At 41.6% G+C, this 24,306-nt stretch overlaps 1 protein-coding gene and 2 long non-coding RNA genes across 4 annotated transcripts; 2 read left to right on the top strand and 1 right to left on the bottom strand.

Moving 5' to 3' along the window:
* Positions 1-133: 133 nt before the first annotated feature.
* On the top strand, positions 134-3,344 carry LOC307082194. The gene is made up of 5 exons (XR_013812202.1): positions 134-878; positions 1,325-1,448; positions 2,216-2,456; positions 2,577-2,849; positions 3,161-3,344. It is a non-coding gene; the product is annotated as an uncharacterized lncRNA (long non-coding RNA).
* An 842-nt stretch (positions 3,345-4,186) lies between these two features.
* Positions 4,187-5,773, top strand: LOC307082196. Its single transcript, XR_013812203.1, has 3 exons — positions 4,187-4,356; positions 4,549-4,697; positions 4,807-5,773. It is a non-coding gene; the product is annotated as an uncharacterized lncRNA (long non-coding RNA).
* Positions 5,774-10,268: 4,495 nt separating this feature from the next.
* gspt1l (G1 to S phase transition 1, like) lies at positions 10,269-23,875 on the bottom strand. 2 transcript variants are annotated; one of them, XM_079745676.1, is made up of 16 exons: positions 23,463-23,875; positions 21,637-21,693; positions 21,034-21,078; positions 20,616-20,660; positions 20,225-20,473; positions 19,955-19,988; positions 17,886-17,963; positions 17,547-17,727; positions 17,180-17,334; positions 16,762-16,902; positions 16,032-16,125; positions 15,767-15,847; positions 14,572-14,745; positions 14,075-14,164; positions 13,534-13,702; positions 10,269-10,818 (listed from the first exon to the last, which is right to left on the bottom strand). In XM_079745676.1, exons 1-16 carry the CDS (start codon positions 23,656-23,658, stop codon positions 10,766-10,768), a joined length of 1,842 nt encoding a protein of 613 aa, XP_079601802.1. In that variant the 5' UTR covers positions 23,659-23,875; the 3' UTR covers positions 10,269-10,765. The 2 variants fall into 2 exon arrangements, with proteins under 2 accessions (XP_079601802.1, XP_079601803.1); XM_079745677.1 differs by lacking the exon at positions 20,616-20,660.
* Between the last annotated feature and the right edge of the window lie 431 nt (positions 23,876-24,306).

The raw sequence follows: 24,306 nt of genomic DNA, 5'->3' as shown, positions 1-24,306 counted from the left end.
ACATTTTTTCCTGTAACGTGACTTCCGACTACCAATTAAAAGCAGGGCATAGTATGACGTATGACGTTCACAAAGCGTCATGTTTGTTTACTTCCGGTTAAAGATGGCGTCGTATCGTGTTTTTATCACCTCTATTTGCATTTAGAGCACATTTTCGCTTACTGTGACCTTGTTTGAGGAAAACATGAAGATGAATGTTGTTCAGTCCCCCTTTGCAGAAAAGTGATTAAGCTTTCGCTAATTTCCTGCTGAGTTTAGGCTAGTCCGGGTGGTATTTAGTACTTAAGGTACTGGGGCTGGATTGAAGGAGGAGCTTTGAGTATACAACCATTTAGTACTGTTCCTTTTGAAATACGATAGCTCACTAGGAGCTGCATATGCATGCTGCACGTGAAAAGTTATTCTACCTAGATTGCCTGCATTAGCAAATGAAAGAAACTAAACGCATCGAGCGAATCAGAAAAGCCTCACCAACTGACGTCTTTTGGTGAATTAGTATTCATGGCCTCGCCCACCTTGGCTTGCGACGGCCCACGTGAAGCCAGTAATAATTTTGCGGCCAGTTGACCATCTCGGCAGATAGGAGCTAACAGCACGGTGCTTACATGGCAGAACAAGTTCGTGCCTGTGCTATTTGTGGCGATAACAAAGCAACCATGCATCTCTTGCCCAAGAAAGAAGAGTTGAGGAAGAAATGGTTGGAATTTGTCTTTGGAACACCACCAGCGAAATACAACTCAAACTTAGTTCTGTGTTCTAATCATTTTGACCACAGTGACTTTTCCAACTTCGGTGCCTACAGTAGTGGTTTTGCTTCGAGGTTGTTCATAAAACCTGGATCTGTGCCGTCACGACGATCCACCAACAGCTCACAGACTGTAAGTAAAAAAAAAAAACTTTTGCACCTAAGGCTCCAAGTTATGAAATGGGCACACGCTAGCTATCACTCTCATATCTATGACCACACTATACCCAGACAGAGATTTATCTTGTGAAACCTAGAATCTTCTAACCTAATGTAAGCGTTAATCCACAAATTATAATATTAGCAACAATATCTTATGTTCAGCTTAGACTAATAGTGCATGGGCATTGTTCTTGTTTAAACAGGGAAAATCAAGAACATAATAATTTACTATCACTAGAGCTCAAGTACTTACACTTCAGTAAATACTGTGTTTTTACCTTGGACTATGGCACAAGGGATTGTAACACGTTTTCCTATGTATTGATAAATGCTTCTTGCCATTATTACATTGGCCTTTGTGCATTAATGTTTTGTTTGATTACTTGCTGTTTACTTAGTGTTTTCTATGTCTTCCAGACCACATCACAGACATTGGTGACACCCCCCATCCATACCAGCACACAAACCGATCCATCTAGCCTTTCATGTCGGGCTACACTGCTTTCTATGGGTACATTAGGTCATCCTGCTAGAAGCAAAGGTTTGTGATCTAACTCTTATTTAAATTTCTGTTGTGCGAGTTTTTAGAACTCATTTCCTAGTAGTACAGGTTCTTTTGTGCTTGTCAACGTTTGGGAGAGTCAGGGCGCCCTCACAGTAGGCCATCTTACCGTGTCCAAGTCCGTTTGACACCTCTGCGCCCCTAAAGTCTAGATCGTTTGGCTAGTGTGAGCACGCCAACCGTACTCAAGTACAGTTCAATTCCGTGGCCTGAGCACACTTCGGAGAGGTGTGCTCAGGCCACGGTATAGATGCTAATGATCCGGCACGCGCATCGTACTTGAGTGCAGTACAGGTGTCAAACGGACTTGGCAACGGTACAGATGGCCTAGTGTGAGTGAACCCTCAATTGCATTAAAAACATAATTTATATTCCTGAATGTCTTTTTTTGTTGTATAACCAAGAAATGGCCCTCATGCTGATTGATTGCTCGCTTTAGACGTAGGGCTCTTGACACCTCTCCCCTGCCCTACTTTCTCAACTTTACCCGGCCCTACTCACACCTCTCCACTCCCCGCTGTCTCACCTTTACCTGTTTGGGAAAGTCAATTGCATTACAAATATAATTTATATTCATGAATGTCTTCTTTTTGTGGGTGTGCCACTTGGTGCTTCATACACCTTGCCAAAGTCACTGAAATCTTTTTGTTTCCATTGTGCCATTACGGTTTTGTGTTAAATAGTGAATGCCCTGTGTAGTATTCATATCATGTAAATTGACAGTAATACACATTAATTTACTTTAGGTACCCAAACTGAATCCTTCATGAAAAGTATGAGCATTTCCACAAGTACTTCGGATGCACCGTGGGGGCCTGCTACCTCCGTGCCCCTCAAGCATGTTCATCCAAGGCCAGCTAAAAGACCTCGGGTTGTTGAAGAGGAGGAGGAGGATGAAAGTGACATCTTCACAATAAGACCTGAACCCCAGGACTCCTATGATCCACCGCAGTCAATGAACAATGTGACAGAATCATTACAGCCGAGGTATGTGTTTTGGGCTGTCAATTCAGCTAAACGACAATGTTTATTGACATATCCTTGTGTTATTACTTTGCTTGTTAAACTAACATTGTGGATGTCTATAATGCCATTTGTCTCAAACAGGGATATGTCTTCTACTGGATACAAAGACTCCAAGTGCATCGTATTTGAGAAGAACCTTATGGAACTTTTTGAAACGTGTCCAGTCTGCAGCCGAGTGTCGGATGTGAGGACCTACAAACGTGGAACATATTTGTCGGTCGTCCAAAAATGCAATCACTGCCAGTATTCCAAGCAATGGAAGAGCCAGCCAGTGATGGCAGCTCCCCTGTAGGCAACAATCACCCGTCTGCTGCCATATATTTCACCAGCTGTTCATATTTTCAAGTGCAAAAGGTAAAGGTACGCTCAACATTTTACTGTTTACTATCTAACCAGATTGAACAGTATTTATCTTCTCGCTCTTTTGGCATATTTATACATTTTAGTTCCTGGTCTGACACAGGGATAGCCAGGAAATGGCCCTCCTGCTGATTGACTGCTCGCTTTAGACGTAGGGCTCTTGAAACATCTCTCCTCCCCATCTTTCTCAACTTTACCTCGCCCTGCTCTGTAGTGGAAACACAACAGTTACATTACAAAAACTGTCAAGTGGCAGCATGGAATCAGCAACCATGTGTATTGATGTGCAACATCCTCATCCTCAGGGCCAGAGAAAGTCGCCAAATGGACCTCTTTGGTGAACCACATGCAAGGCAGACGTAGCCATGACAAAACTCTCAAGAAGTGGCTTCTACCAGGGCCCGGTTTCCCAATAACGTTCACTCTTGGCAGGTTACAAAGACTCCTACGTTTACACTTGTCAAAGTTGTTTACCTCTATAGGCATGGTTCCCGAACGGTCTCTTAGGAGTCTTCTTAGGAAACACTCCTTACGTCATTCGTACACAGCGCTGTCCAGAAAGAAAGTGCTGAAATCAATTCTTGTTTTTCCCTTTCATGCGCAGGTGCATGCACAGCATTATAAAAAAATATTGCAGTTTTTGCTAATAAAATAATAATAATAATAATAATAAAACATTGCTTGATATCCTTCTAGTTGGCTTAAACATTTATTTAACCATTGGTGAACATACTAGCATAGCCTTCACTGGTTTTTAAAAAAAATAGAAAATATAGAAACAGCAGAGGAAATTGAGGGAATTAAATCCTTAATTACATCCTTTATTCAAACATGCCATCTCATTTGGCCTCAATTGGCTACGGATGCAAACTTGGAATGAACACCTAAACAACTTGCACATTTTATTTTGTGCTTGTGTGTTTCCAGAAATTATTTTCTTCATGAATGACTTAAAACCATTGGTGAAACACAACAATGTCAATGTGACAGTTCCATGTGCAATGGGGATTTCTAAAGGTTACTGTACAGTGGCGGCGACTACCATCAGGAGCTGAAACATCACTACGGTAGAGCCAAGAAGGTTCTATGAGCACTTCAGACCAGCCTCACCAACAAACAACGTACGAATGATACGTAGCAAAGAACGTTTCAGGAAACACGCAAAATGGTAGAACTAAAAGTATAGGTTACGAATGACAAGAGGTAGTGTCAAGAGGGCTTTAAGAAGGCTTCAGGAAACTGGGCCCAGGTGTGTAGTTGTCTATTGTACTCAATGTTTTATGACGACAAGTTTTGAATCATTATTTACTTCATGCTTCATCTCTCTATGTTCCAAAGCCCTCTGCAGAGTGGAGAAGATACTTACGAATAAGAGGGTCCTGAGTGATGTTGAGAAGCAAAGCTCCCGGTACCAGACCTCAACACTGGAGGCATTCCACTGTGTAATCTTGGGCTTCACACCCAAAAGTGTGGTCTTCTCTTTCATTGGGATGTTGTACAGGTATGTTTGTCACATCTACATTTGCCACCATGTGTAAAGTAGGGACACTGTGATTTTACAAGGAATGCCTGCAATTAAGAGAAATAATGTAATCTTCTGCGCTGAAATATGTTATCAAATTTGATGTTAGTTTGGATGTGACCAATATTGGTAGGATAGTGATTTTTCATTACAGCCTATTTTGTTTTTCAGGCTATATCTGGCAGCAATCCCCTTTAATGAAAACACTGGTCACACTCAGGCAAGAACAACTTCAGAGAAACTGAGGTACAGGTTACATTTCCCAAAAGCAGTAAAGGGAGGAAACTATGTGAAGCCAGTAAAATCACCACCAACACACTGTACGTAACTGAAATGCAAACTATTTATTGCTATGTATGAAAGACAAATGAAATTGTTACATGTTGAGCTGGCGTTATGTACATATTTACATTGAACATTTACTTCCAGGCTACGTCTACAACCTGAAAGCTGTGGTGTTTGAAGAGATAGTCCCCAACCCCCAGTCTTACTTGGAGGAGCTGTTAAATATCTGACCTCAGTTTTCCACCATCCTCTAATGACAGGAGCTATGGCTGCATAAACATCTCGCTTTAACCAAGGGCAGCCCTAAAGACGAGATGTTGGCCCTCTGTGTCTGGGAACTTGAATGCATGATGACGATCGACTGTTACCATTCTGAAACTTTAGTCGACAAACGATCAGGAAGTTGTTCTTGTGCTATCTCTTCTACTTCCTCTGATTCAGGATCAAACGGATAAGGCTGTATCTCCGAAGACAGTTTTAGCACGGTAAAGTTGAAGGAGCGGAGGCAGGTAGAATTCAAATGCAAATAACTTGCCTCTGATTGGCTAACAGCACTGTGACGGACAGTGCTTTTAGCCAATCAGAGTCAAATTATTTGCATGTCACGAATAATCATGAGTAAGAGCCAAAATCATGTCGTTCCTCCCCGCCCACCTCCTCCTCCGCACTAGCACCATGGACCTATTAGACTAGAACAGCGTAAAACAGGAGCACCAGAACATTTTTCCTCACCAAATCCGACTCACAGGGCATACATTGCTACTAGTGACCACCGCAAAGTTAATAAAAAAACGATGCAATGACACCTTTAGGCAAAGGGTGAACTTGACAAGGAAGTAGGCCTAACCCGTAACGTTACACCTTGTAATATATTTGGTTGTAAACAAATTAAAAGCATACGCCAACCCAGCTCAACGATCCTATAAATAATTATGTTTATACAACAGTAAGTTCTGACCAGGTCATTTAATTGGACAAGAGGCATACCATGAGTGCTGACATAAAGTATAGCAAAAGGAAAGGAAAATAAGCACAAAACCCCTCACACATGGCCCCAGTGCGACTGTCTACAGACTCTATTTTCACTGGTTGCACATAGAGAAACATACAGATGTACGTGATACGAAGTTGATGGGGTGTAGTAATGTGTAGTCCTACACAAGTAGCAAGCTGGTTATGCAGGAAAATGTGTATCTATTTCTTGGCAACAGTCCAGTCCCAGTCCAGTTGCTGAACTATTAGGGTTGATGTACAGTTATATTGGATTCTAATACTTATGTTATATTAAATAAGTAGGCCTACAGGACTTTTCCTTGTAACAGTTAGAGTAATTGCTACTTTTACTTAAGTAAAATATCTGAGTACTTCTACCAATGGTTTGGTAGACAATATGAATCATGGAACAGTGAAATGTCAGAACTTAGGTGGCTAGCTTGTGTTATTGATGACAAACCGTAAAAGACTCAAATATTTCAAATTCGTCTATAGGCCTATGTTTACATCACACGCAATGTTGACATAGAAAGTACTCAAGGAAATACAACCAGGCGGATGATTGTCTGTTTATTGAGCAAGGGAAATGATTGACCTTCGAACGATACGCCTCCGCAGCGACTAGAGCAGGGGTAGCTGAGCGCACCTGGGCCGTAGTGATGTAAGCCTACGTGATGGTTGATGAGATGCTTCATCCAATCATCTGCCAAGTATTTGTTTGAAGGTACTTGCTGCCCACACAGTTTCAAAGAATGACTTCCGAGATGGTTGAACAATCTGGCGTCACTGTTTTTTTTCAGGTTTTTTTTTAAGTAAATTATGTGGCAAATGCATAGTACGATTGGAATTGCCTTTTCATGTTCTAGGACTTTTTAAACCTTTTATTTGACCTGGAGATGGCCCTATTTAGTGGAAAATGTAAGTCCTCTGTGGTGGCCCTTTTGACAGAATTCAAAAATGACTAATCTGTTATGAACATTTAAACCAAAAACAAAGTAATGTAAAAGGTATTTTGGACTCTCAATAAAAAAATGCTAAAGAAAGTATACACCAAAACGTACAATTTAGTAGGCTAAAAGAGCGTCTTGCATTTCCTGAGACCTACAGTTACTTGCAAAGCCCCCAGTTTGCACATGGTAGAATAGCTATCTGTTTGATGGGACCCACTCACACAGCCTCTGTGGCGCTCTCCTTTCCGCCACGCCCCCTGGTGACGTTACTCTACAACTAGACCAAACGAAATCGCGATCAATACCTCACTCACCTGCAATTTGTCTGGAAAAGTTTGAAGAATAATAACACGAAACATCGGACAGCGGTGGAAAAGACCGGTGGACCGATCGCTCCCTGGGTCTATCCTTTCAAGATGGAATCAAATTACCGGAGACTAGGGAACTGTGCGTGTGCTTTCTGGCTGGCTATAGCCTTCGACATACTGGGCATGCTTATTCTTCTGACTGGCGTTTTTGCCAACGTTTTCTTCTACGACTTTCTAATATATGCTGGCGCCATTATCATTTTCCTCAGTCTCATTTGGTGGGTGTTCTGGTTCACGGGCAACATCGAGGTGCCCCCTGAGGAACTTGAGGATGATATTGGGTTACCGCCTAGGAAACCGGCCACCGAAGGCATCAAGGGCACCGTGATGAGCCTTTCAAGGCGCCTGTCCCATGGGATACTGCATTCTCTCAGGAACCGCACTCCCAAATCGTTCAGCGAACACAGAACCTTTCCTCGGGATGGCCCGCAGGTGGGGGGAACCTCATCGGCCCCTCTCACGACCCTCCCGCGCGAGCACTTGAGCACAGTCTCAGACTTTGTAGAATTTGACATTCGGACATCAGATGCTATTCCTAATGTCTAAAAGACACAAAGGTGTGTTCTTTTCGTACTTTTTATTAAATGTGTCGGACACTGGTTACAGTATAGTTGCATAGAACATTGAATATCGTTGGATGGCTACAATGGCCCGAAAGTAGCTCATCTGGGGCCTACCTTATACTATATGTCATATGAAGGCTTCTTAAATCTTTAAATCTTGGAATATAAATAACGTTTAGAATCAATCAATATTAGCCTACTATAAATATAATATAGATTATGCCATTCATTGTAATATATCGTTCACACCCCTCTTCTAGCCTACTTAAGTTTCAAACATGTTTCTTTGCCTATAAAACATTACAAATGACCCACTTCATAACCTATATGTTTCCTGTTTTGGTATGACTGAAGGAAATTGGGGGAAATGAAAAGAGAACAAGAAATTTCTTTATCATTGGTGAACCATTAACCACAAAAAATCGGTTAAAAAAACCCCAAGCCATGCTTGTTCAAACAATAGGTGAGGCCTGCCTCTAACTTATCTTCTTATTCCCACAGACTCAGATTCTACAACTGCAGACAACAGCAGCTAACGATTGTTAGTGCATCGCACTTGGTTCCACGAAGGTCCTTACTGTACCGGCAGCAATATATTGTTTCTCTTTCTTTTGACAAATGTACGTAAGCCGCTTTGGATAAAAGCGTCTGCTAAATGCCTTAGATGTAAATGTATCAACTCTTAGTTCAGTGCTATTTTTACTCTTGTCGTTGTTTCTACCTATAATGGCAAAAGTACAACCATGTCCTCGATCTTTCTGCATCATTCATGCATTTATAAGATTGGTTAGGTCTACTGTTTGTTGTAAAACTGTAAATTTACCATTGGTAAAGATGGCCACTTTCCCAAAACGTTGCTCTGAAATATATATAATGTATGAGAAGTACAATGCATTAGGAACAAAACATTAGTATCCATAACATGATTGTTTTTTCCCCAGAAAATAGGCAAATCTATCCTCTTCACCAACTAATGTTGAAGTTGATGTACTGTAAATAACCTGTTTATATGTAAATACAGTGTATCTATTTAGTCTTGGTTTAGCCTGGTTTCATTATGATCTTGGTACTGATACGAAGATCATGGTTTCATTATGGTCTGATGATATATCCTATATAGCTTCCCGCTGTTTATTGAATACGAGCAGCTTTGATGAGTGAGGAAATACTTATAATTGGAATGGAGAAAGAACAGAAAAATGTTCACCTTCAAAGTATATGGCTTTATTTTAAGTCTGGACTAAGAGGCTTTGAATGACATTGTCACAGATCCACACAGACCATGGTGTTGTGTCATCGCTAAGGATATTGTGGTTGTTCAAAACACCCTAAAACTACACCGCACTGTTTGTTTCAATTTAGTATCTATCTACCATTAGTTTAGGTATGATTTTTGATTGTCAGTGATATGACCGTTTGAGTGAGTATTTGAGGGAAAACAAGTTTTCTTCATAGGATGTTGAAATACGTGTTTTACTGATAACCCAGGTGTGGCAGGAAATTACTCAGATTGCATTTCTGGGTTATCAGTTGGGAAAAAATGTTCATATTTAAATTTCATATATATAAGTTTCAATAATAAATTAAAATGTGTGTCGTTTCTAAATTATAGATGCGTCTGATTGCAACTGAGACATGTCATGTTGTCCTGAAGTCAGGGATCCTCAAATTCCGGGTTTGCACGACAGAATGTTGCCAGCTGCATTTACAAAAATGGAATAAAGATTAAAAGCACATTACCGCATTGAAAAAAGATACAAAAAAACGACTACACCTTCGTTATATAATTTATTTGATATGATGTAATGATCCCAAATGCTCCGACCATGTCAAAAGTCCGAGCAACTTTTATGATAATCAAGAGAAACCAAATCTTGATGTTTATTCATCCAACGCTACTACACGTCATCCACCTAGACTTAATTTTTTTTGATGGAGAGCTCCCTAGCCGCAGAAAATGATGTAGGCCTACTATGCCTTTGAGGAGAACGGTCAATTTTCCCTTTTATCTTCTAATAATCTAATAATAAATTATAGTTAAAACTCCACTTGCTAAATTGGGTGACAACTGTATCCTTGTCATTGAGCCAACTGTTGGTATGAATGGTTTCAGGCCATACTTTTCCTGTTCCGTTTTATCAAGGTGAATGCTTTTATTGCACCAGCCACCAAACTTATGAAGCTTTGGAATTATGCAAAGGCAATTCAATTAGATTAAAAAAAATGAATCAGTCATATTTTATACATCCATCTAACTTCAGCCAGTTATCAAAGCGAAAATGTCATGCTGTCATGTCCTGTCATGCTGAGTCTGTAGGAAGACCACACTCACATGTCAATGTGAATAATAAATGTAAAAATAGTCTATGGTCTGATAGTCACACAATTGTCAAAAATGAGTCCTTATGTCAGCTTAGTTTTGTTGCTGTGGTTCACTGAGGGAATGCAAAATGACCTCTTAAAGAGAACTGGGAGGCATCAAAAATTGCTCAAGTGGATTTCTTCACTTTGTTCTGTAATTGCCTGAATAATCCTTATTTTATTGTGAAAGGTTCCAATGGACACTTCCCAAACAATTACGATAACAAAATCTTAACTCCAGAATTCAACTTGTGAAGATGGACACCATAGGATTTACTCAGTGGATGACATATGTATTTCTAATTTACGTTTACATTTAAGTCATTTGTCAGAAGAAAGAGACAATACATCGACCATTTAATTGTCATACTGGTTTGCTTTATTTCATGTTCACACTTCAACACTGATGACATGATCAACATGATAAACTAAACGTGAAGGAAAGCAAAGGAAGACAATTAGCCAGGAGATTAAACATTTGGTTCCAACTGCGTACATTGTTATTGATTCAATTCAAAAGGATCAAAAAAAAAAGAGGAAATAATTTCTTTAGGAATCATTAATTGAGCAGAGAAAGTAAATTGGGAAAAAAATGGTATAACTGAGCTCTCAATATGAGAAAGCCGACTCGTGTAGAATAAGACATTTTAGGATTTTCCATTTTGCTTAAAAAACAGGCATTCCTTTCACACAGGAGGTCCTTTTTTGTTTGAAACCCCCAAAGCCGATTCCCCCCATGGTTTGGCTGGCAAGGGGGAGTGGGGGCCGCAGGGAACTTGCAGTTGTTCGGCTGCTAAAAGGCCCAGACTGACAACAGGCCGGCCCCCTGCCTTCCAACCCCAGGGACGACGCAGTAGACCCCGGTTCTTCAGTCCCGCTCGGCGACCAGCTTTAACACCTTACCTATGGCAATGGTTTTACCTGTGGGAACGGAACCGAGAGTGAGCACAAAAGAACGGTACTACCAAGGGACAGATGCTTTGTGTCGACTTTAATGCTTTTTTCATAGGCAATGTGTCATTAAATACCATTGTGTTTATATAACGGCTCGAGGTGGACAAGAAGCATAAATTAGGCCAGTTTGTACCATCTCCCCTTTCCTGTGTCTTTATTTTGACCCACGTTTCGGTATACATACGGTCTTCGTCACCCTGAAAAAGTTTGACAGCATTTTATAAAGAAAAGGCATATATTTACAGCGTATATTTGCATATACAGTGGGGCAAAAAAGTATTTAGTCAGCCACCAATTGTGCAAGTTCTCCCACTTAAAAAGACGAGAGAGGCCTGCAATTTTCAACATAGGTAAACCTCAGCTATGAGAGACAAAATGAAAAAAAAAATCCAGAAAATCACCTTGTCTGCTTCTTTAAGAATTTATTTGCAAATGATGGTGGAAAATAAGTATTTGGTCACCTACAAACCAGCAAGATTTCTGGCTGTCACAGACCTGTAACTTCTTCTTTAAGAGGCTCCTCTGTCCTCCACTTGTTACCTGTATTAATGGCACCTGTTTGAACTCCTTATCAGTATAAAAGACACCTGTCCACAACCTCAAACAGTCACACTCCAAACTTCACTATGACCAAGACCAAAGAGCTGTCAAAGGACACCAGAACCACAATTGTAGACCTGCACCAGGCTGGGAAGTCTGAATCTGCAATAGGTAAGCAGCTTGGTGTGAAGAAATCAACTGTGGGAGCAATTATTAGGAAATGGAATACATACAAGACCACTGATAATCTCCCTCGATCTGGGGCTCCACGCAAGATCTCACCCTGTGGGGTCAAAATGATCACAAGAACGGTGAACAATCCCAGAACCACACGGGGGGACCTAGTGAATGACCTCCAGAGAGCTGGGACCAAAGTAACAAAGGCTACCATCACTAACACACTACGCCGCCAGGGACTCAAATCCTGCAGTGCCAGACGTGTCCCCCTGCTAAAGCCAGTGCATGTCCGGGCCCGTTTGAAGTTTGCTAGAGAGCATTTGGATGATCCAGAACAGGATTGGGAGAATGTCATATAGTCAGATGAAACCAAAATATAACTTTTTGGTAAAAACTCAACTCGTCGTGTTTGGGGGAGAAAGAATGCTGAGTTGCATCCAAAGAACACCATACCTACAGTGAAGCATGGGGGTGGAAACATCATGCTTTGGGGCTGTTTTTCTGCCAAGGGACCAGGCCGTCTGATCCGTATGACGGAAAGAATGAATGGGGCCATGTATCGTGAAATTTTGAGTGAAAACCTCCTTCCATCAGCAAGGGCACTGAAGATGAAACGTGGCTGGGTCTTTCAGCATGACAATGACCCCAAACACACCGCCCGGGCAACGAAGGATTGGCTTCGTAAGAAGCATTTCAAGGTCCTGGAGTGGCCTAGCCAGTCTCCAGATCTCAACCCCATAGAAAATCTTTGGAGGGAGTTGAAAGTCCGTGTGGCCCAAAAACATCACTGCTCTAGAGGAGATCTGCATGGAGGAATGGGCCAAAATACCAGCAGCAGTGTGTGAAAACCTTGTAAAGACTTACAGAAAACGTTTGACCTCTGTCATTGCCAACAAAGGGCATGTAACAAAGTATTGAGATGACCTTTTGTTATTGACCAAATACTTATTTTCCACCATAATTTGCAAATAAATTCTTTAAAAATCAGACAATGTGATTTTCTAGATTTTTTTTTCATTTTGTCTCTCATAGCTGAGGTATACCTATGATGAAAATTACAGGCCTCTCTCATCTTTTTAAGTGGGAGAACTTGCACAATTGGAGGCTGACTAAATACTTTTTTGCCCCACTGTATATATTTTCTGAATTTGCAAGTTGCATATGAAAATAATTGATAATCTAGTTATTGCGCAAAAAACTGCAAGGGAACTGGTTTATTAGGTCTCCAGCATTGATCATCTGTCAGTAAATTGTGAGTCTGCAGTAAAGCGCTCTGAAGCCAAAAGCAATGCAGACTTCGGAGTCCAACGATGGGTTTGTGGATTTTATCAGGAATAACATCCCAAGACTCAGGGATAACATCTCTTTTTGCCCCACTTTAAAGCCATTGTTTCGGCTTGTCAGAGTTCAGTTAACACGACTACAACCACCAAGGATTATCCCATTAGTTCCCTGCTTAAGTTCTCTTTATTATGAAATTAATATCCAATACGTTTCCAACTTTAACGAGATCAATAAGCAATGATTGATTTACATCCTTGTCTAGCTAATTGATGTTGGTCAATTATTTAAAACAAGAATGAGCTAGTTTAACAGGTACAGCTCTAACAGATCTTCTGGTCCAGGTAGCATTTCCACGTTGCGACACTTGCCCGTCGAGGTTCAATCTGATCTGTTGGTCTCTTGTCCGATCCAACCTTTATATAAGTCAACACCTCCCCGTGAAGCCGTAATTCTCCAGCAATCATTAGTTTCTCTTTTCCATGATTATTATGCAATACAATTTCTGTATCTTAATCCTCCAAATCATGCTGTATTCCGTTTCATTTATGTTTCACATTTAGGGCATTTAGCAGACACTTATCCAAAGCGACTTACAAAAAGTCCATTTGTCAGAAGTAGTATAATGCACGTAGATTCCCAGCCCCATTCCAGGGGCTGGGACCAGTCATGTTGATGTCCTACCTTCATCTCGCAGGGTGAAGCGTCCCATCTGGGGGAAGTCTTTGAATGTTTCGAGGCATATGGTCCCTGCAGCTCGCAGTCTGGCGATGCACACCTGGTCCTGTTTGACAAAGCGCGGCCGTGTCTTGCTCTTCTCGCCAGTCTTCTTGTCCACTAAACAGATTAAGGCCTTGAAAGAAAATACAACAAGGTCAGAAATACGTAGGCTGTACATGTTAGTCTGCCAGGCTTAAGTAGTACTACTGGTGACTATAAATGAAAGCCAAAATGATACACCAGGTTTTAATACAGTTTTGATTATGTTCCCTAATTTTAGGCTCTGGAGTAGGCTAGTATAGCAAACCAATCAAATCAATTCAATACAATTATCCAATTAAATCTTCGTCCACGATACATCCCCCACTCCCAATGTAATTTACCCGATCATTTCACAATTAACTGGCCACGCCAAAAACTTACTGAACAGTGATGTTTCCAAAGCTAGTCAAGCATTTCATGTTGAGAACGGTGATATTAACACAGCGTATCAAGAAATGCTCACCGTAATTTGTATTTCTTCAATGCACGTGTGGATGTGTAGTACTGCATTGTAACCAGGACAGATGATAGACTTGTGTTCAATGATGACAATCTACAAAGGAAAAATGAAGAGTTGAAAGATAACGTTTAGACTTTTGAAAGAAAAGCTAGATTAGTCCAACAAACATTTCCCCTTTCCACCTGCCGGCTCTGTCAAAACCCCAAATCATAATGCTTCAATTCTCGAAGGTCAACGCTAGCGGCAACTCCTTCCGTCATTCTTTGGCAAGAAACCTCTCGTGACGCTTCCTTTGGATTGCACGAAATAGTAAGCTGAACATTCAGTTGATGCCAAGTCAACGCAGCGTTTAAAAGGTGACATATTATACCACCAGGGGTGAGTGTGATTAGCCGTTACAAGCCAATTTTCAAAACGTCTTGTCACGGCTAATCACACTCACACCTGGCGCCCCTTGAAGTTGAGCCCCAGGGCATAGGTCTGAATCAAACCAAACCCACCTGGGCATCAAAGGTCTTCCCCGAGTGGCAGAGGTTGTCTGCGTTGCACAGGATGAAGCCGGGCAGGATCTCCTCCTCCTCGATGCCCTTCAGCCGCAGCTTGAGGTTCTCCCCGGGCACGGCCTCGTCCGTCTCCACGTCGTCGGACAGGAGACTCAAGACCTCCACCGTGTGCTGCAGCGGCAAACACACACATTAGGCAAGGCAACTTTATTCACACAGCACCTTTCATGCACGAGGCAGCCTCAAAGTGGTGCACATAGAAACATTGTCATACAATAATAAAGTAATATAAATAAAAGAAAAAATTGGCAAAGTTAAAAAAATGAGTAAAATAGATAGAAAATGAAGTCAAAGTAAAAAAAGCATTTTAGAAGTGCAATGTATTTAAGATCAGATCATGTTTCTCTATCAGATCAACAGTCTCTCTGGTATCAGATCATGTATCTCTAGATATATTAGAACCCCAGTATGCATGAGTAAAAAACCGCCATTAAATGTGTGCACTTCTAAGATTTGCCGAAAGAACATTACTTTAATTGGTAAAGCTTAAACTGTTTGCCTCTGTGGAGTCTTAGCCTTTTCTCACTCAACATCATTTGTGTAGATAGCATCTGCACAATGAGACAGGTGGCCGAAACTTACTGGAGCAATGCTTCACAGGAAAAGTATTGGAGGGTCTACTGTCCGCTCCAAGTCTACTGGTAGATGTCAGTGTTTACTAACCCATAGAAAAATTACATTATAGAAAAATTGCTCTGTGCCATTAGGGTCCAACCTTTCCCATTACCTAAGGTTGGGTGACCTTGATTGGCACACCATAAATCATAAAATGAATGGCATGTCCGGTGAGAGCCTGACCCGGGATTCACTCCGAATGGCTTGGGAAGACTTATTACATTAGTCCACGGATGATGTGCCTCGAGAACAGCTGGAGAAATGTGGCTGCTGGGGGAGGGCGCTGTGTGTGGGCTGTGAATACCTTCATGACTGCAGGTCTTTTTGCCTTTCTACACCAATCTATAAAACAGCCTATCTGGACCAAAACCCGGCGGTGTGGCGAAGGATAACATGAAGCCCTGCGACAAGCCTTTCTGTTGCCAACTAGCAGGCCCCACTACTGCTAGCCGACATATAGTTAGCCTCCGTGACACTTTCAACTTCAAAATTGGCAGGAATACCGCAGATATGTTACCCTGTTTGGCATCATGACCAGCTGCTGTGCTTTGCAGATGATCCCCGACTCTAGCTTGCCTAGAATCACTGTGCCCATATCCTGTCGGAAACAAAATATGGTATCGAATATCAAAATATGTGCATTATTTTCACTGCAGCGAACCTAAAAGGAACTACATTAACATAGAAATCACTAGCAGTTATACTGTCAAAAGAAGAGGGAGCATTGGCTCCAACGCATATTGGATTGTTAACAACTGGGTGCATGAACTGGTGATCTTTACCTTGTATTTGTCTACAATGGGTAATCGGACAGGGCCATCACTTGATCTGCTTAAAGATGGCAAACTGTCCAGATGTGGAATGAATGGTAACCCTCTGAAATAGAAGCACAACAATACATACATTAACCACGGGTCACCAACCTTTTTGAACCTGAGAGCTACTTCATGGGTACTGAGTCATACGAAGGGCACCCAGTTTGATACACTCTTCTGAAATAAGAAATTTGCTCAGTTTCCCTTTAGTTATTATTAATGATTAATGATACTAATCTATGTGAAGACGCCGATCATGTTAACGATTTCTCACAATAATTATCAACAATGACTTAAAAAAGGTGGGAAAGAGTGGTTCCAGAATGAGTAGTGCTATGTTTAGAACAGGCCTGTGGGCGCCTCATGTGCCCGCGGGCACCGTGTTGGTGACCCCTGCGTTAGACACATCAACCTACTTAACTAACAAAATCAAGTGGCCAATGGGTATGGCCCGAATAGACTGGTCAGAAGGATATACTACATTGATACAATTAATTAATGTTATGGGTAATGTTATATGTTCATAGTTCCTCATAGTTCTAAATAACCAATCCTCGGAAAAATATTTGCAACACAATCTCCATATATTTGGATGTTTTCACAAAAGATTCTGAGTCGTAGAACAATAATCCACCATAATGCGCCACAAAAGAAAAGGGATCACTGTGTTGGGTACGAGTATGAGTAGGGGACTTACGTATACCAGGGGCAAGTATCTACAGGCTCTTTCAAGTTGGCTCCCGTCAGGCCTGAGCATGGCATGAAGTAGATGTCCTTCTTCGGGTTGAAGCCCACCTTTTTCAAAAATGGCACTAGTTTCTCCTTACATTCTTCATACCTGCGCAAACAAGGAACCCGACCGTTAACAAAGAGGAGCCCATTTTTCGAAAAAGCCTGCAATCTTTCCTCAATTATCAATGTACACAAGGCTTTACAATACAAATCGTACTGTCAATCAGCCCGGCAAGGAGAAACAATTTAGGATAAACGTAAATGCTATACAAAACAACGAAATCAGCAACTGAGCAAGGTCACTGTGGATTCAATACAGCAGTACTCTACTGATTCTATACGGTCCCCTTTTATAAAATGAGGGCCAAGCCCTCTCCTTGTACCTCTCGAGGCTCCAGTTGACTGTTGGGTCATCCATCTTGTTGACCAGGACTATGAGGTGCTTCACCCCGGCTGTTTTGGCAAGCATGGCATGCTCCCGTGTCTGACCACCCTTCTCAAAGCCTGTCTCAAACTCCCCCTTTCTGGCAGAGATCACCTGCCATCAGACACAGAGTTTCTAGGATTACGTCCAGCTCATGTACTAGTTCAAAATAATAATCAATGTCATATGGTGATTTAAAACAATATCAACATTAGGTCCAACACACTTGGACCTAAAGGTGGCTTTACACTTGAGTGAATCAAAAGGATCCATGTATGAAGCATTGTTTATATTAATAATCAACGACATGGCAGTCCTAGACTCACCAATACAGCGAGATCAGCTTGCGATGCTCCGCCAATCATGTTGGGCACAAAGCTTTTGTGTCCTGGGGCGTCCAGAATGGTAAAGTGCTTTTTCTCTGTCTCAAAGTAGGCTCTTCCCACTTCCACCGTCTTGCCCTTGTCCCTTTCTTCTTGGTTTGTGTCCAGAGCCCAAGACAGATACCTTAAAGAAAACAGAAGTAAAAGCCGTATCTGTATCAGTGCTGGAAATCCCATATTCACCCCCCGATTGAACCTGGGAATAAGCACTTGTATATAACTAACACGGATGAACTCACACATTTTCTGTTTTTAACATGGCATTGCAGGGAATGTTCTTACCAGGTTTCCCGATTCTTTTCCTTGGCTTCCCTCTCATATTTCTCCAGAGTTCTCTTTTCAACCATTCCTGTCAGATACCTTTCAGGTAGAGAAAAATGAAATACCCATGTCAGTTCACGGTCAACCGGGTTTGGAAGAAACACAATTGTAAGTTGTTATTTGCTAGACATACACAACCTGTTTTCATTGGGTAGATATTTATCTATTGTAGTGAAATAAAGCAACTCTGTTCAATTCCAGTTCAAATACAGTGTTTTCCCTGGTGGTATTTTCAGGCCTGGTGGAACGCACAGAAAAAACCCTAAACAGACGAGGCACGGGGGAGACCCTGCTTGGGTCAGATGGCTGAGCCGGCGGTCTGCAATTTATATTTGCGTTCAAATATTGGTTCACTCAGTATATCACAACTTAAATCCAAGTGATCACTAGGAGAGGATGACTTGGATACAGTGCCATTATTGCATAAAACTAAAAATGAACTGTGCAAAACATAGCTCATCATGAACACAGATCTGTCAATCTTCCTACATTAGGATTTCATTCCTTCTTATTTGAAATATTACAATTATGTTTGAGATTCTAATGCTAAAATTTAGCCCGTTATTAATACTTACTATGGACCCATACATTCTATACACAGGCTTATACCATGGTCTGGGGGAATACTCGATTCTGATTGGCTGCAGGGTGTGCATTAACCCCTGATATACAGACACCTGCCTCAAGTAGTTCCAGTCAAATTGTCTGTTCAGCTTTCAAAACGAGGGCTGGTAAATTGTGAAAAATGCATTAAACTGTAATCAGAAAACGCAGTTATATGCTATAGACCCTATAGTATGTGTGATATAAAGGCTGGGACGAATTTCAAATTATAAATATGTACACTTTATGTTGAAAGTAGAGACCGTCACGATGCCCATTGAAACGAATGGCGCGGTGATTCGGTCTTCAAAACGAGAGCTGGTCAATTGTGAAAAATGAATTAAACTGTAATCAGACAACGCGTTATATGCTATAGAACCTAGAGTATCTGTGGTATAAAGGCTGGGACGAAATTCGAATTATAAATATGTACAATGCATAACGTTAGCTCTGTGGCTCATAGCTGAGCGGACTAGAATACCTCCCGTTGCCAAGTCGTAGCTACGGTCCCTCCTATTTACTGGAGGAGTGAACAACGTTTCCGTTGCATTCAGGTACTAGTCAAACCCTCAGGTGTTATCAGGGAAACAAAGTCCCTTTCTTATGCACTGCCATCGCCACTATTAAACGTTCAGACCACTAGAGGGCATTCTACCAAGTGAACAGGCTACAAATATATATTATATATTTATATATACACCGCCTCTCGACGGCATTAATATAATCAGCCGTGTGCTCCCTGGTGATGAGTGCACTGACCCACCAGGTGCGTTGTAAGGTCCTTTTACAATGATGATAATGAAATAACATCATTTGAGTTGAATGGGACTGTACACATACAACATGGTTTCCATTTTGCGAAAAGGCGACATTCATTTTAATCACGCCAAGGTCGATTTTCTACGGGCTCTGTTGAGGATTGTATCAATTGCCAGGCAGAAATATGTTTCAGCGTCATCCTGTTCTCATCCTATTACCTGTTAGTTCGATGACACCTTTTCCCTGCCCTCACGCCCCCCCGGCCAGATCAGCCCTCATCCTGTTATTAAGCCCCCTCCCTGCCAAACATCGCTCTATCCCTCCACTACTCTTGAGGAGTTGATCCAATAATTGATGTGTATGCATCCTCGCGCTCTGGCACCACAGTAATTGAAGGGACTGTTAGCAATGGCACTCGCATCAGGATAACACAGCGATTTTATAATAATTATTATTTATTGCATTAAAATCTTATATTTGTTATGATTTTTTGACCTGGCGGAGGTCCTTGTTGGCCTGGCGGGCCCACCAGGCCTGTACAATTATAGGGGAAACACTGCTCAAGTACCTTTGGTGGTGGAAGTGAGGTAAACTGAAGTTAAAATATTTCAGACTCTTGACACCAACTTTGTCAAACCTTTTGTAGGAACAAGGAACATGCTACTCACATGATTTGGCCCCCAATGGTAGATTTACCAGCATCTGGAAGAACAAAATGTATATATACACACATTATAATATCGAAATATTATTGTGACAAATCACGTTGACAGCAAGGTCTGTAGATTAAGGTATGGAGTTAATCCTCAACATTATCCCTAAAATAATTGTTTTGGCCATTTTACAACGATCATATAGCCGGAGATATGTGGTCTAGATAGGCCAGCTTTGGTCTTATTGTTGCTTTAAGGACAAGAGAATGAGCATGTGACACTGACCTACATGGCCGATGAACACAACGTTGACATGCTCCTTTTTGGGGGCGTCAGGCTGGCAAGGTGCAACCTTCGGCTTTGGCACTTCCTCCTCTTCCTCGACCATCTCTGGGGTCACCACGGTGACTTCGACCTCTTCTGGTCCCCCGTCCGGCTCAGGCCCACCCCCTGGTTCCGCTTCATTTGGCTCTGCCAATTTTTGGTCCCACGCCTCCTCTGTGGTCATCTCTGACACCCCATTCTCCACCGTAGCTATACAGACAAAAACACTTTCCAATAAAGCCAACTTTGCTGATTATTACCAATAACGTATATGGTCTACCTTTAGCAGCTCGGTCTATGGTTTAGGGTTGTGGCAGGGTGTCTGGACGGTGGCTGGTTTAAGCAGGCTCACCTGGCCGAGTATGATGGGACTCTGGGGCTGGGGGAGGCTGCACACCTGTTGCACATTGAGCAATCAGTGTGCACAGGTTAAACCAGCCATCTCTATACACACTCAGGGAGTTCTGCTACATGGCAAGATGGAGCACTAGGCCATGCATCATTACCACCCAGATCTTACAATAGACCTGCTACAACATCACCACCCTGAGTGCTTTGCCTGGAGGCTCCAAATAAAAGTCCCCTAGAGGAAATGTGTCAGCCTCTTAGGCGGCGTGAGGCATGGACCTTGCGACAAGGGTTATCCAGGCTTATTAATGACGCAATATCTATAACTGCTGTTTTGTTGCCTCTAGACATAAAAGTTTGCATTGGAAATAATCAGCTTCTGATCGTCTTAGTCAATCACGCAAAAAACATGTTAGACATACCTTCAGTTTTTGACTCTTCCATCTTGGCAATCGCTTCAATCTCTCCTAAATGGAAAAAGACTTGTTAACTAAAATGCTGAATAATTACACCTCAAGGACTAAATGGATATGAAGAAAACCAAATATATATATATATAATGACCAATAATTTGTAATTGATCCCTTGAGTCAACAGTAATCAAGATGCATATAAGCGACGCAACTTAACTTAATTCCTTTCCAGGACAATGTGTTCCAGGGGTTTGGATCTACGCTTGGGCAGTATCTTCTTTATCATACCTTCTTGACATATAACTTGGGTATACGGTATACGCATGTTGTAATGTTTTTTTAAATAAACATAAAAGCTGAGCTGCTGGTGAATTGCTATGTATAAAATTGTCTAGCCTACAATGCTGTGTGTCTAATGTGCAAGTCTTGCTCGGTTTACTTATGTTCGGCCCATAGAATAATGAATACATAGGACATAGGCGGCCCTCTTCCATAGATTCGGTCCAAATCTCAGTGAGTACATGTGCACTTGTAGAAGTAATAACCAATCATGCTGCTGCCAGACATGCAGCTGGCCAGATGAACATCGCTACACACACACGGGACTCCTACCGTCGATCTCGTCTTTAGTTCCCCGCCTCAGATCGCTGTCGTTCAGAGCTTGAATATCTGTTGAATATGGAAAATCTAAAATTAAAAAATACTTTCTGACCACATAGCGTTATTTCAGCAGTTATTCTGAGGAACAGCATGTCTGGCTTTCTTTCATCCAGAATGTTGTATGTACAATTACCTGAATTAATTATTGTCTAGCATTTACTTTGTCCATTTCTAACTGCCATTAATTGTCGTGGCTTGGAACTTCATGGCTGAAAACGACACGCTAGGAGCTATGTGGTTATGGTTTGAAACACACATGCTCTTTCTTTCCTTCCCCATAGGAGTCCATGCTTTTCGAGAATTGCATTTCTGCTTTTTCAAGGCTTTGGTCTATGTGGAAAAAAAATTGGTTGATGGCAAGCTGAATTACTTCTCTTTTTCACATGGTATTAGTGAAATTAGTTTATTCTATGCTTTATTTAGACCACATGATATTCAAGCTAACATCAGTATCTCATTAGAACACATAATTGTAGTGCTAACAGTCCGGAATTGCTCCTCTTCTATTCTAACACGACGTACAGTTTTACAGATTTGAGATAAGTCGGACCCTGCAAGCATGGCCTCTTTGCCATTCCGCCCAGAACGAAGGTTTACCTGGGTTTGAGCATTTGAGCATTTGAGAGATGCTTCATGAACTACCTCCAGAGTGCAAGCTCGTTTAACTTGCATCTCTAAATAAACCAAGTGTTGAACATCTATCATTACAACGATATCACAGAACATTAAAATGATCACATGCCATTTGCTTTCATTTGCTCAAAAGTAGCAGTTCTACTTTTTTACAACAGGCTATATTTTATGTCTGTGAAAGGCCTTTAAGGGAATTGTTGGCATTATTTCTATCAAACAGCTAAGTCTATAAACCAATTTCACCTAGACTGGCAAGCTTTTGGGGTAATCTGTAATTTTCACACCCATTGTTACCCTAGTTAAAGTTAAAATGCTACCTCTCATGTCCACATTAGTTTGCAACCTATGATATGAACTGTGCTTTTTTGTTTCTTTATTCAACATCTAGTAAAGGGGAAGTAATTGGGGCGGATTAATGATCAACTGGAATAACCTGCATGAAAAGTACATCGAAATACTTTTAAAGGACCTTTGAAAGGAAAACGTATTCACGTCAAACTAAGTCTTACGTGTGCATCTCTAATAACATATCAAATGAAATATATATATAGCTATATCGATAAATACAAATGGGTCAAATTATGAAGCACACATTGTGGCTTCCTTTCTCTACATTTACCCCTTCAAAGTTTGCCTGAAGGAGTCACCACGTACGTCATAGCACCCTCCTAGGACAGCTCACCTTTATCGGTCACATGAAGTAGAACGACAGCCTAAACTTTGTCCTGCTGCTGTTTCAGTAGGGTTTGCCTTTTCGTAATTAGGGACACTAGTATTTTAAAAGATCTGCCAATCGATGTTGATCAGCACCTCTGCCCTATTTATCATTACACATAACGGTAAAGTAATTATAAAGACAAACGTCAGCAGGCTCAGCAGGAGCCGGTTGACGTTGCCACCCCATACCGACTTCATATATAAGAATTCAGGCAAATTGTTAATCTTCAACGAATAAGCCGGGTTGCTCGACAACTCTGTAGATAGGAGCAAAATTAAACTTTGTAACGTTGTGGGGGGGGGAAACTCATTTTTATTAAGCAGTTGGCGTGTTCCGGGGACGTGTGTCTCTCCGAGTAGCTAGTCGGCTTACATGCTATTCAAACAGCGCTAGCTAACGTAGCTCCTCAACGTGACTGCAAACATACCGTCGTGGTCGTGGTTTTCCGTGGGCTTCTTAACAGCGAAGGTCGGGACAAACTCAGCAGCGTTTATATTCGGGACAAAGTCTCTGGCGTTCACGTTCAAATCTGAGAGTGCCGATTCGAGAGGACCCACGACCGTGGCCTCCACGTCGTCCTCCTGTTCCCAGGAATCGGGGGCAGCTTCTCTCGGGTCCATCATAGGGTCTTCGGTTGAAACTAATGTGAGACTTCAGATACGCAGTTCCTAGTCTACGCTTTAGTCTTTCCGAATAGCGCTCTTGATCTCGACTGTCGAAGCGAAACAATTCCTCGTCAGTCGAGCGCTTATTCTGATGTTGACCGTTCCGTTGAGATAAAACCGACAGATTCTCTCGGTAAACGAGCGTGCGGGACGGACGACTCAATAGTTCCAGAGAAAGTCCGCGTGAGCGGCTGACTCCCGTCAATCGATCGAGCAGACCGGTGTGAGCCCTGGGAAATGGAGTTCTGTGTGCAAGTTCACACAATGCACTGTAGATGTCGTTGAAGGCTAGAAAACTACATATCCCGAAGAAAAACTACATTTCCGTTAAAAGAAAAAAACGACAATTTACGTCAGGGGTTGCCAGTGGTCCCTAAATTGAAGGGACCCATTTTTTAGTGGGCCGAGCAGAAGCCTAGGACATTTTTGTCATACTTGTCATTCTGGTTGTCATATTATTTAAGAGTAATGTTCAAACTTTTAACTGTAAACATCCAACTACCAACATCAAAAATATAGAAATTAGTTTATGTAGGTTTATTTAGGGTTTTCCATTTATTTGAGGTCCCACCCACCACCTCCATCACATAACATATCCATATCCAT

The sequence above is a fragment of the Pollachius pollachius genome, assembly GCF_949987615.1.
Source record: "Pollachius pollachius genome assembly, chromosome: 11".
Lineage (NCBI taxonomy): Eukaryota > Metazoa > Chordata > Actinopteri > Gadiformes > Gadidae > Pollachius > Pollachius pollachius.
Note: the sequence above shows the minus strand (reverse complement) of the source record. Positions and strands in the feature narration are given on the sequence as shown.